Source organism: Sander vitreus, chromosome 5 (genome assembly GCF_031162955.1).
Source record: "Sander vitreus isolate 19-12246 chromosome 5, sanVit1, whole genome shotgun sequence".
In the NCBI taxonomy this organism is placed as follows: Eukaryota; Metazoa; Chordata; class Actinopteri; order Perciformes; family Percidae; genus Sander; species Sander vitreus.
The window spans coordinates 13,102,932-13,114,987 of NC_135859.1; the positions used below are offsets into that span (position 1 = coordinate 13,102,932).

At 39.4% G+C, this 12,056-nt stretch overlaps 2 protein-coding genes across 2 annotated transcripts in view; both read left to right on the forward strand.

The window, feature by feature from the left end:
- Window positions 1-391: 391 nt before the first annotated feature.
- On the forward strand, window positions 392-5,072 carry shld3 (shieldin complex subunit 3). The gene is made up of 3 exons (XM_078250467.1): window positions 392-497; window positions 2,201-2,934; window positions 4,464-5,072. The coding sequence occupies exons 2-3, from the start codon at window positions 2,317-2,319 to the stop codon at window positions 4,665-4,667; spliced, it is 822 nt and encodes a 273-aa protein (XP_078106593.1). The 5' UTR covers window positions 392-497; window positions 2,201-2,316; the 3' UTR covers window positions 4,668-5,072.
- Window positions 5,073-5,779: 707 nt separating this feature from the next.
- Window positions 5,780-12,056, forward strand: part of LOC144518079 (phosphatidylinositol 3-kinase regulatory subunit alpha-like) — a 28,441-nt gene continuing 22,164 nt past the window's right edge. Inside the window, exons 1-4 of the mRNA XM_078250466.1 lie at window positions 5,780-5,989; window positions 9,258-9,426; window positions 9,503-9,745; window positions 11,838-11,967. Coding sequence (XP_078106592.1) covers window positions 9,554-9,745; window positions 11,838-11,967 — 322 coding nt within the window. The 5' untranslated portion in view covers window positions 5,780-5,989; window positions 9,258-9,426; window positions 9,503-9,553. The remainder of the gene's footprint in view (window positions 5,990-9,257; window positions 9,427-9,502; window positions 9,746-11,837; window positions 11,968-12,056) is intronic.

A 12,056-nucleotide genomic window follows, 5' to 3' on the forward strand; every position in this document is an offset into this window, starting at 1 on the left:
CATTTTTACTAAAGGAACCTTTTCAATGCAGGACTTTGACTGGAGCAGAGTATTTTTAGTGTGTATTAGTTACGGGTTTGACTGCCGTCCCAGGGCACTTTCACGGGTAGAAGGTTGTGAAAACACGAGTTACGGGTTGCCTGGAACGCGCCCTTAGTACTTTTACTTACGTAACGGATCTGAATACTACAGTGACAATTTTGCTGGGGTTTGGTCGATACTGTAGTTACATATTAATAAACACCTCGTTGGGAGAATATAATTATATATAATAATAATATTATTATGACTGGGAATAAAAATCCAAATGATACAGATTTAAAAACAAGTATATATTTTTTAAAGTTCTGAACTCGGTATGCGCGTTATTTCAAGTATCGCGAGAGTTTCCGGGAAGCGCACAACACAGCTCATATTAGCTGTTTCCCAGTTGGTTGGAACCGGAACTTTACTCCTTGTTGGCTGTTAAGAAAGGACCACAAACAGCTGATTTAAAGGTTGGTGTTATGTGTTATCGGACTGTACCATGTATATATTAATAAAACAGGTGAGTGTTAACTAGCTACCTGATTGACACCTGTACCGGTGCCATCGGGTTTCCTAGCTTGTTAGCTGTGTTTAGCTAACGGCAGCTAGCCGTCGTCCGCTTGCATGATAAGCTAAAAACATTAGCTACCGGTGAGGGTGCTTTAGACACCGTGGGCTCCTGAATTAGTTTAATTTGTATTAAACTGTAACAGTCAAATCAATTAAAGCATAAACTAAATGCTGAACAAATCGTTTCCCGTCGATAGTATCTAAAATGCGATCGTAGATTTAACATTACGATTGATCAGATTGATTTTTATAAGTTAACGTTACTGCTTTCTGTTTCTCTCGCCAAACAGTTTGTTCTCTGCTCTTTCGTTTAGCTAGCTCAGTTTTGTGATTTTTATATTAACGCTGCATCGTTACTAAGTTACGTTTCCTCTAAACAACCACAGGAAGTCTTCGTCTTCGGCTCAAGGTGGCAGCAGATACTTTCAGACCGGTTTAACTCTTGTGCCTCAGTTTAAAAAAAAGTTGAAATGTCCGCGTCAAAAACTGGTATAACATTATATATTATTTCCCACTTTCAGTTAAATCTTTTAACGTGAATCAATTGAATTCCTGATCATTACTTAATAGTCGTTCTATTTCAGAATTGAACCCTTTTAAGGGATATGTCAACAATGAGCAACAACATGTCAACAATGAGCAACAACATGTCAACAATGAGCAACAACATGTCAACAATGAGCAACAACATTGATATCGATGCATTGCATCAATATCATTGCAGTGCTCCATAATACAGCAGCAATGCCCCATAGATCACTTTAGAAAATGGCTCAATCTGGTGGAAACAGCTAAAGTTTTGTAACCAGGGCTCGCCATTGAAATCATGATATAATAGAATGCATGATCTCATGCTGTAATTGGTTCGGATAAAAAATTGTGGTTTTATTGTCACAAGATTTAATAATGTACATTTTACATGTACAGTTTTAATCTCAGTAGATAAAGCACGTCATCTGCAGATTAATTTAGACTGGAAGCTAAACTAGGGTTGTTAGTTTGTGTCTCATGTTTTGACAACGCATTCAAACAAAATAAATGATATTCTCACTCCCACTATAAAGGATAGTCTTTGTCATTATATCATGATATGGCCCCCCACTTAATATGTTGACACGTTCTAAAGTTTATTCCTCTCAGTTCAGTTGTGTTGCAGCAGGATGGATTCATACACTCACATGGTGGCCCTTAAAAACTGATTTGTTGATCAGAAGAGAGATCACCCCTGCAAATATAAACTAAGACTAGGTAAATTAGGGCTGCCCGATATGAGGAAAATATGTAATATGCGATAACGTTGTTGAATATCGAGATAACGATAATATTTGCAATAAATAAACCATTTTTAAATTGAGTTTGAAACAAATGAAAGGAAATCATTTCCAACATTCTTTTATTGAACAAATTGAACTGAATATAAAAGGCAGTTCTCTACTAATATTTTCTGTCAGTTTTTTTCGATATGTCGCAGCCTTCCGCGATGTGTTTATTGTGCCAGTTGATATTGCGATGACGATTTAAAAAAAAAAAAAAAACGATGTATTGTGCAGCACATATTGTGTTCAGTAACTGTTAAACCAGCATTCTACTTGAATTTCCACAGACTCCTGCCGTGTTCCCATCATTAATTGCATTGTCTAGCTAAATCAACATCATCATGAGGAGGAAGATGAGGAGGAGGAGGAGGAGGAGGGTGGTGCAATCAGTCCTTTGATCTGTATGGATGATGTGGTTCTCCACTATCAGCCTGGATCAGCTGCTGGGTTCAGCTGTCTGTTAGAGAGGACAGAGAAGCTTCTGGAGACTTTCCCCTGCCGGACACCTCCAGTCTTCAGCCCCTGGTCCCCCAGCGCCGCAGACTGCCACCTGCCCATCAGACCGGCTAAACCAGCTCCCATCATCACATGCTCAGGGGATTTACTCATCTCTGACAGCAGGACGCACACTCACGCCGCCCAAATCCAACTGCAAGAACCTGAAGTTGACAGTCTTATTGCTGAAAGACCTCATAACCAACCATCAACACCAGCTGAAAATCCACAAGAACCTAAAGATGCCTCCTGCGTCTCAGAGACCCAAAACCCTCTCCTCCCAGAGAGAGAGGTCACCAGACTGCCTCCTGAAAAACACAAAGGCAAAGACGGCTTCCCTCTCACTGACTCGCCGGTCAAACGGTCCTGGAGCATCTTTACACATAAAGGAGTTCTGCTGCAGAGCTCCCAGTCGCTGTCCAAGCAGTTCCGTAACATGGTGTCGGCCCACAGGCTCCACCTCCACCAGAGGGCCAAATGGGTGATCAGTCGGCACAACTGTGGGGCGGCCAGAGACATTGAACAGGTCAGTAGATTATTCATGTAACAGGACTAGGAGCCATGCTAGCAGCTCTGTGAGGCTGAATACTATTGTAATTATTATTATCATGAACTTTATTTGAAAGGCTTTAGAGCGAGACAGTAGATGTGGGGAGAGAGGAAAGTACGAGATGCAGCTCAGTTCCCCTGGGCCGGCCGGGAATCTTACCGTGGACGTTGGGGTGGTGTGATATGCGCCCTAAACATTAGGCCACAGTCAGCATGCTAACAGGCTCACAATGACAATGCTAACATGCTGATGTTTAGCAGGTATACTATTAATTCTGTTATAAATAATGTTCACCATCTTAGTTTCATTCATTATTAATAATTATTAGCTAATTATCTGTGAACATGGAGTCCAGCTGAGGCTGATGGGAATTAGTTCTGCGGGTATTTGGTCATAAACCAGTGTTGGACTCATTAACATGTTGACCTGATGATGCCGATAGATGAAAAGTCAGAGGATCACTAAAGTTATTACTATTCATACGGAGGGGAAAATGTATGATGAATTTTTTTTTTTTTATCACAATACATCCAATAGTTGTTGAGACGTTTCAACAACTATTGGATGTATTGTGATCCTTCAGTTTGTTTTTCCAATGTGCTCAGTTCCTGCTGCAACTCAATACATCATCAGGTTTTAGTCTATATCCACGACGTTCCACTACCTGGATTGCTCCGGTGCCGCCGGAAATTCCGCAGTATGTCACTCTTTTCGGCCGGATGTCCGTTCCACTTTCTGACTGACTTTCTTTGTGTTGTAATTTTAAACTCCGGTGGATTTCTAAGGACTATGGTTAACTGCTCCTCAGATCTCTGCAGGGTAAATCCAGACAGCTAGCTAGACTATCTGTCCAATCTGAGTTTTCTGTCGCACGACTAAAACAACCTTTGAACCTACACTTGTTTCACCAAAACAAGTTCCTTCCCGAGGCCATTATGCAGCGGCACCGTGGCTCCGACCGGTGCTTAGCGCCGCCCGTGACGATTGTGATTGGTTTAAAGAAATGCCAATAAACCAGAGCATGTTTTTCTCCCATCCCGGAATGATGTGTGGACTAGCCAGACCCTCCTCCGCTGCGCTGTCGAGGAAGGTCTGGCAATGCGAGACTACCAAGTTTAGACTGAGCTCAGGGTAAAGTTGCAGTTGCAAATCAAGTTCACTATTTTCTGACATTTGTGCAAAGTTTGATGTTACAAGCTGATGTCTACAAAATGTACTTTTGCCATATTTTAGTATATTATACGAGTTTGACTGCGGCCCTTTGCTGCATGTCATTCCCTCTCTCTTTCCCCTTTCGTGTCTTCAGCTGTCCTGTACAAAATAAAGGCCTAAAATGCCAAAAAAATATTAAAATAAAGAATTCCTAAATCACACTATTCTCTTGATCTCTGTATCCCCTGTTTCCTCTCTTCTTCTTATCCTTCTTGTCTAATTTTCTTTTCTTCATCTCCGTTTCATCCTCATCTTCCTTGCCTCACCCCACCTGTTGGTCCTCATCCCTGCAGGTGTGGCGGGCTCTGAGCCGGACCATGCGGAGCTCCAGGCTGCAGACGTGTAACGCCAACATCCAGAGGGAGCGGGCGGAGATCTGGGTGTTTTGTGACGTTATCCACTCCGAGCAGGTGGGACGTGTCCTGAAGGGCGAGCTGCAGCTGTCGGGGAGGATCTGCCTGTCGGTTCACAGACTGGGAAACATCTTCAGCATGTAGATGGGCATCAGCTGGAACAGTATGATCAATACAAAGAAGGCCCAGAATTAAATATGACAAACATGTTTACAGGTCCAGATGTTGTGATCACACTAAGATTTCTCCATAATTAGAGGTCAAACATGCAGTCTTGTTTACTAATTTACTTGATATTTTATCCCATCTTAGGGAAACTATGAATACTATTGATGTTAGTGATCACATTACCTTTTTCCTCTAGTGCAGTGGGGCCGAACTACTGAGCCGTATACTGGTGCCAGGCTGTGAGGAATATTTGACCACTGGTTTTTTAAAACCAGAATATGGTGTTTACATGTGCAACATGTATATTTATAAATTTGAGAACAGATGCTTATGATAGTATTTTTATATTGATGTAAATAAAGATATAATGGTTTAAATACACTGTGTGTAGTGATGGATGGATGGATGGCCCAGCATTTGATGTGCAGTGTTTTCTGGAAAAAACACACACACACACACACACACACACACACACACACACACAGACAGACACACACAGAAGACTGCGGTGCCTGCTTGTATAAGGCCTGAATAAATGAGGACAGCATGAATACAGTACACCCCCATCACACACAAACACTCTCTCTTTTGTTGCTATGGTCTCCTGCACACTGCATTCAAATCTAGGTCAAAGGATGTGACGTCAGTGCCCTGCCTCCCTGCCCAGCTGTAATCGGTTGTAATCTCTTAAATCCATGTTTGAGCTCTTAACGTTACAGAAACGTGATTTTAAAAGAAGATATTGGACTATGTTTGTATTCGTAAACAATATACCTTAAAATAACATTAGTGTGTCGCTGGTGCTATGTAACGCATTCATTTTGCTTGAATTAATTTTCGCCAGGAGTATTTTATCTTGAAAGCCATCCGGAACTTGTCAATTCTTTACACGGTTATGTAACGCATTTTTAACAAGTAAAATGTGTCATTAGGGTAGACTTTTCTAAACGGTTCATATGAATCTGTTAATATGAATTGTAACTTATTTTAACACATCAGATTCACATGAGAAGTGAATATTAAGTTTAAAGTTTTTCGTATTTTAATTCAATAAAACACGTTTTATTTTGACAGTCCGTACCGGAAGTGCTTATAATATTTGCTAACTTGACGACTCTAGTCTAGCTTCAAAAATCAGACGGCTGATACATGAGTGTTTTCTTATTAAAAAATATCGATCGAAATATTGGAATATTTCAGTTTGGAGGACATCTAGACGTCGTGTATGTTCGTTGCTTCACCATGGCGTCCGTTCTTCGCTTTGCTGGAGATTTTAATTGGTGAAAAAGTAAAGAAAGGTGAGACGTTTGGAGCGACTGACACCAAGCTAACAGGCTAAGCTAACACTGGCATGCATTGTCGTTTCCCGTTTCCTGAAATGTTCAGTGTGTCTATCATGCCTGTTGCTTTTATTAGACTATTTTACACTATTTATCTCAAAGGCGAACTGTGGGAGTGTAGATTAGGGTTAAAGACTAACTTTTGCTTTGTTTAACACCGCGAATCGGAAAGTACCTTACATTTTAAGTCTGATCCGTTTTTCCCCGTTCTGTTTACTTAACGAAAGCCCCCTTTTTAAAAATCTTGTTTTGTGTGCATTTTATCCTGTATCTGTAAAATACTTTATATTCTTTATAATACTTTATAGTCTGGAATTCCTTTATATTACATTTGATCTGCTTCTAAGTGATTATATCCTGTCAGAAAAATAGATTTATGTGGAAACTGACCTATAGTTTATTCGTACATATTAGTCTTAAAACGATCGGCCTAATAATACATGTATGTCACGAAGGTTAAGTTAAATATTATTAATTTATATCAATATACGTTTTATTATAGATTTTTGTTTTCAAGTCATTCACTCAAGTAAAAATGTCAATAATGATCAAGCATCTTCAATGTGCATCTAATTTACATTTTTCTGATTAACGGTGTGGTTTATAAGGTAATAAATACCCATCTTAATTTTGTAAACATGAAAATGACAGTTTTAAAAAAACATATGACGTTTGATTATAGATTACTGTTTAAGTTATTAAAACAAGCAATAACATGTTGATTATTCTCTGATTCCAGCTTTTATAATGTTCAAGCTTTTAAGTTGTCACATACTTAACATATATTGTATTGAAATGCTTGTTTGCCTCCTTCAGTACTGTTTGAAATATAACTATAAAATACAATATGTACAACAATACAGTATATACAACAGACAAAAGATATGTGCAAAAAATGTAGTACAGAATGCAAGGAATTGATAATTTTCTCTGTTTTGTATAGTGCTGCAACACTTTTTTTAAACGATTTATTGATTAATCAACCATTTTCGATCAATCATGTGGGTTATAAGGTAATAAATGCCCATCTTAATTTTGTAAACCCGAAGATGGAAGAAAAAAAAGTCTTGTTTTGTCAGATACTCAAGTTTACTAACACACAAGACGATGAAAAGTGAGAAATCCAACCAATTGAGCTGGAACTAGGCCATATTTAGCTTTTTAGCTTGAAAAATGTTTAAACTAGGGCTGTCAATCAATTCAAAAATGCATTCTAATTAATTACGTACTCTGTGATTAATTAATCGAAATTAATCACATACATAATTAACGGTGCCTGAACCGATACTTTTTAAGAAAGTAAAAAAAGAAAAGAAAAAGAAAGGGTACTAAACAACAGTTGGTGACATCAAATAACGGCTTGTTTATTGCTAAGGCCATATGGTCAAAATTAAATGATTTAATAATAATGTATAACAATAACAATAACTTATTTCACTAGTAAATTGCTGTTGAACGACAAAAACAACAACCAGATAGGAAAAGGACATTTACAATAACTTCAAATGCACCACGAGACTGTAGTTTACCAGTTTCATTGAAACGCACCGTCTGTGTTGTTTCTCCGACGGCAGCTTCAGATTGTTACATCCCGGTGTTGAATCCTCTACAGTAAAACACAGTCAAACTTTACACCGTTTAGCGTTAGCTGTCAGCATTGTAACCGTATTTAATCCAGCTACTAGCTAGCGGTAGGCTAACGTTAGCTGCTGTTGAGTATAGTGTTAACTAGCGTCACGTGCAGCGGGGTTTGTGTTTCCTGTAACGTCTGTTTCAGAGCAGCAGAGAGAAGCGCAGACATGTCAGTGGAACCAGATTTTCGTCTGTATGCAAACGTCAATATGGAATGGATTAATCTGCGTTAATTTTTTTAACGCGTTATTTTGACAGCCCTAGTTTAAACAACTAATGAGGTATCAAAAAATAGTTAATTTCCTGTTGATCAACTTATAAATGAATCATCTAATGCAGATGTGTTTAGATGATTGTTTTGCTTGACTTAGTAAATTATATTTTTTGCTGACTTTTTTTAGGGCTTTATGTGGACCAAATTGTAAGTGACAAAGCTATAAGATACAGTTAGTAATGCAGTCAATTTTTTAAATCAATCTAATTCAATTTAATAAGCCATGTCAATAAACTTTACATGTCTCGCCTTTGATTTGATTATTATTTTCCAGTGTGGCCCTTAGTGAAATTGAGTTTGACACCCCTGATCTAATGGTTTTAGCTCTAGTTTTATATTTTTGTAAGCGGACTATGTTTGGGTTTTGGACTATTTTTAATTTTCTTGTCATATTTGTAGTTAAATTAAAGTGTCAGAATTGTAAATTGTTATGTTGAAGTGCCCAAATCAAGTGGAGCCACTAACCAAAATATCACTAACCAAAATATCATAAAAAAGAATACCCCTTTATGAAATTAAACACAAAAACAGATAACAGAACTTTTCTATATTTGACAAGTTGTATATAAAATATAGATTCAATTTCCAGTTTATTAGGTACATATGAGATAATAAACTGGCAACTGACTGTATATACACTCATAGAGTATGTATGTGCACATTTGGCTGTTAACACCGTGTACAGATGTTAAATCCTGAAATATCAATTCACTCACCGGCCACTTAATAAGGTACACCTTGCTAGTACTGGGTTGGAACCACTTTTTTCCTTCAGAACTGCCTTAATTATTTGTGGCATAGATTCAACAAGGTGCTGGAAACATTCCTCAGAGATTTTGGTCTATATCGACATGATGGCATAACTCAATTGCTGCATATTTGATTGCTGCACATTCATGATGCGAATCTCCCGTTCCACCACACTCAAAGGTGCTGCATTGGCTTGAGATCGGGTGACTGTAGAGGCCATTTGAGTACAAAGCACTCATTGTCATGTTAAAAAAACAGTTTGAGATGATTTGAGCTTTGTGGCATGGTGTGTTACCCTGCTGGAAGTAGCCATAGATGGGTGCAATGTGGTCATAAAGGGACGGAAATGGTCAGCAACAATACTCAGGTAGGCTTTGGCATTTAAACAATGCTCAATTAGTTTTAAGGGGCCCAAAGTGTGCCAAGAAAATGTCCTCCACACCATTACACCACCACCAGCCATCTATCAATCATCAAAGTAGCTGCTGAGACATTTTCTGTATGGATTGACTAATTGTTTCAGCCCTGCTCCTGCTTGCTGCTAAACTTTGCCCTGCTCTCGTCTCACAGGTTGATTCTTCGCCTCCCCAGATGTGGCCACCACCTCTGCTGAGACTTCTGTTCATGAACGGCGAAGATGCTTTGATTGGGCGGCTGTGGCTCGTCCTGGAGGGATGACAGGACTTCAGCAGACATGGAGACAGGAGAGACACACAGACAGCTGGAGACGCCATATTTAGTCAGTCTATATTCTCCTCATTAAATCCACTCAGGATCACAGAAAAGCCTATTTTTATATATTTTTTTCTATTCAGAGCTGTTTTTGTTAGGTATAGTAAAGCCATACTCAGCTGTCAGCCTTCACGATGAGCTCTGAGGGCTTTCAGTACCGAGCGCTGTACGACTACAAGAAGGAGAGGGAGGAGGACATCGACCTGCATGTTGGAGACATGCTGCTGGTCAGTAAAGGAGCGCTGCTCGCTCTCGGCTGCAGCAACGGAGCAGAAGAGCGTCCTTCGGAGATCGGCTGGCTGCCGGGCTTCAACGAGACCACACAGGTACGACAACACACCGACTGGTGAGACACAGTTAAGTCTGGTTTGTCCCAGTTAAGCTGGGCAAAGACTGTTTCCCAGTGATCTTGTACGTTGTGTTAACTCACATTACACATTTTAATTGGCCTTCAGCACAACTACAACTTTAATGTTTACACTGTACGTAAACATGGAACCCCTGGTCCATGTCCTCAACAATGTTGTTGACTCTATAGGGAGAAACTTTGTGCAATTCTACTGTGACAAGAAAGAAAGAAAGAAAGAGAGAGAGAAAATGTGATAAGAAATGTGAAAGAAAATCACAGGTGGAAGATGCAACAACATGGTGTCTGTTCTGCAGCAAAGTTCAATTTTATATCAGTTCCTATATCCCAGCAGTCTCCAAAACGACAGTTTTAACCACAACATTTAAAATACTCCTCCAATAATCTTAAAACAAATGAACTTTAGTTTACAGACCTTTTATACAGCAGCCATTTTGGACAGTTTCTGACCTGCCAGAAATCCATCCGATCATCAATCAGGTGATTAGTCAGGCGTCATGACCTCAAACTGAACAACAACCAATCCAACCATTGTTTAAATAAAGCTGCAGTGTGGCCGGTTAGCTCAGTTGGTAGAGCGGGCGCACGTATGCAGAGGTTCATTCCTTGACGTAGAAGGTCCAGGGTTCGAATCCGACCTGTGACTGTTTTCCTGCATGTCTCCTCCCCCCCGCTCCCCCTTCATAACTCAGCTTTCCTATCCAATAAAGGCAGAAATGCCCAAAAAATAAATAAATAAAAGCTGTAGTGACACTCAACTGTAACTCTTCATCTTAGTTTCTTTCACACAAACAGCAAAACAAACAACTTTTTCACACATACAGGAGGATTAAAGTTTCTGTTTCACCCGTTTGGAGAGGAAACCAGACTTTAATTCTTCTTCTTAATTATTTTCTCTGACTATATTTATCGTCACTGTTGAGCACCAAAACACCAACGCAAATTGCTCACATGTGGAAAAAAAGCTGCTTGTATATTCACCTGATTCTGGGTATAACTGTAGATAGACTTTTTGTTTTATGTCGCTGCTTTTTAAAAGAGGAATGGGTCCCCCTCATGTTGGCTCAGACAGGTTGTGTCGACTCTGATGTTATCAATTTAAATGTCAAATGTTCTTTCGTTGTGCACCCTAACTGATAGTCTGTCTTACTCGACCAGCAAAAAACGAATCCTCCCACCAGACATTTAAGCTTCTTTATACAATTATACAACAAAAGATTATTTAATCATCTCTAAAGTTTCTCTTTTGATTTAGCCTGTTTAGTTGGATCTGTCGGCTAAAAAACAGCAATATTCAGTTAACAAAGTAGCAAATGTTTGCTTTTTTTAATTGATAAATGATAAATGTCATTTAATTATTACAATTGGTAAGGCATTCATAATAAATGAATCCATTAAACGTCTGAAGGGTTCAGTGCTAATTAAGACTTTGGGCCATATGTTGCGCGCTGCGCAGCGCAAAGCCCGACACAAGTGTCTTTGCTAGTTTAAGACCGACGCAGTGAAGACACACAGGGAAGCGCAGCAGCACACAAACATGCAAAAGATTACAAATAAAAATATTACGGTGCAAATCCGCCATCAAAATAGCAATTCACCAAGGTACAAACACGCCTGGCTTTTAAAGGGAATGGGAGATGATCTCTGATTGGTTTATTGCATGTTACGCCCAAAACACACCTATAAATTAATGAAGACACTAAGTACAACCCTTTTGAACCATGCGACCGGTGCACGGAACCCTTTTTTCCGTTGTCAAACTAGCAGAAGTGGATTTGGACACGTTCTAAACGCACCTGCGCCAGGCACTTCACGCCGTGCGCTTAGATCGTTAAAATAGGGCCCTTTTAAATGTTTTAATTTCTCTGGAAGATCTAAAGCTAAAAGTCTGCATGTTTAACAGTGCAGTCTGATCAATATTTGATTTTTACTCTTGTTATTTAAGAGTTAAAAAAAAAAAATCTGATAAAAATGTATTTCTTGATATTCATTTTGTAACATAAACAAACCAGAATTAGACGTCTCTTAACTCGTCCCTTTCTGGCTGCCAGGAAAAAGGCGACTTTCCGGGGACGTACGTGGAGTTTATTGGCAGAAAGAGGATGTCCCCGCCCACCCCGAAGCCCCGCCCACCCAGGCCGCCATCTGCAGCATCTGTGAGGACAGACTCCGAGTCAGAAAGTGAGTACCAAAACATCAATCGGACATAAAGAGAGGTGGCCAGATATTAAAAACATTATACATTAACATTATACAACAGTATACCCCGG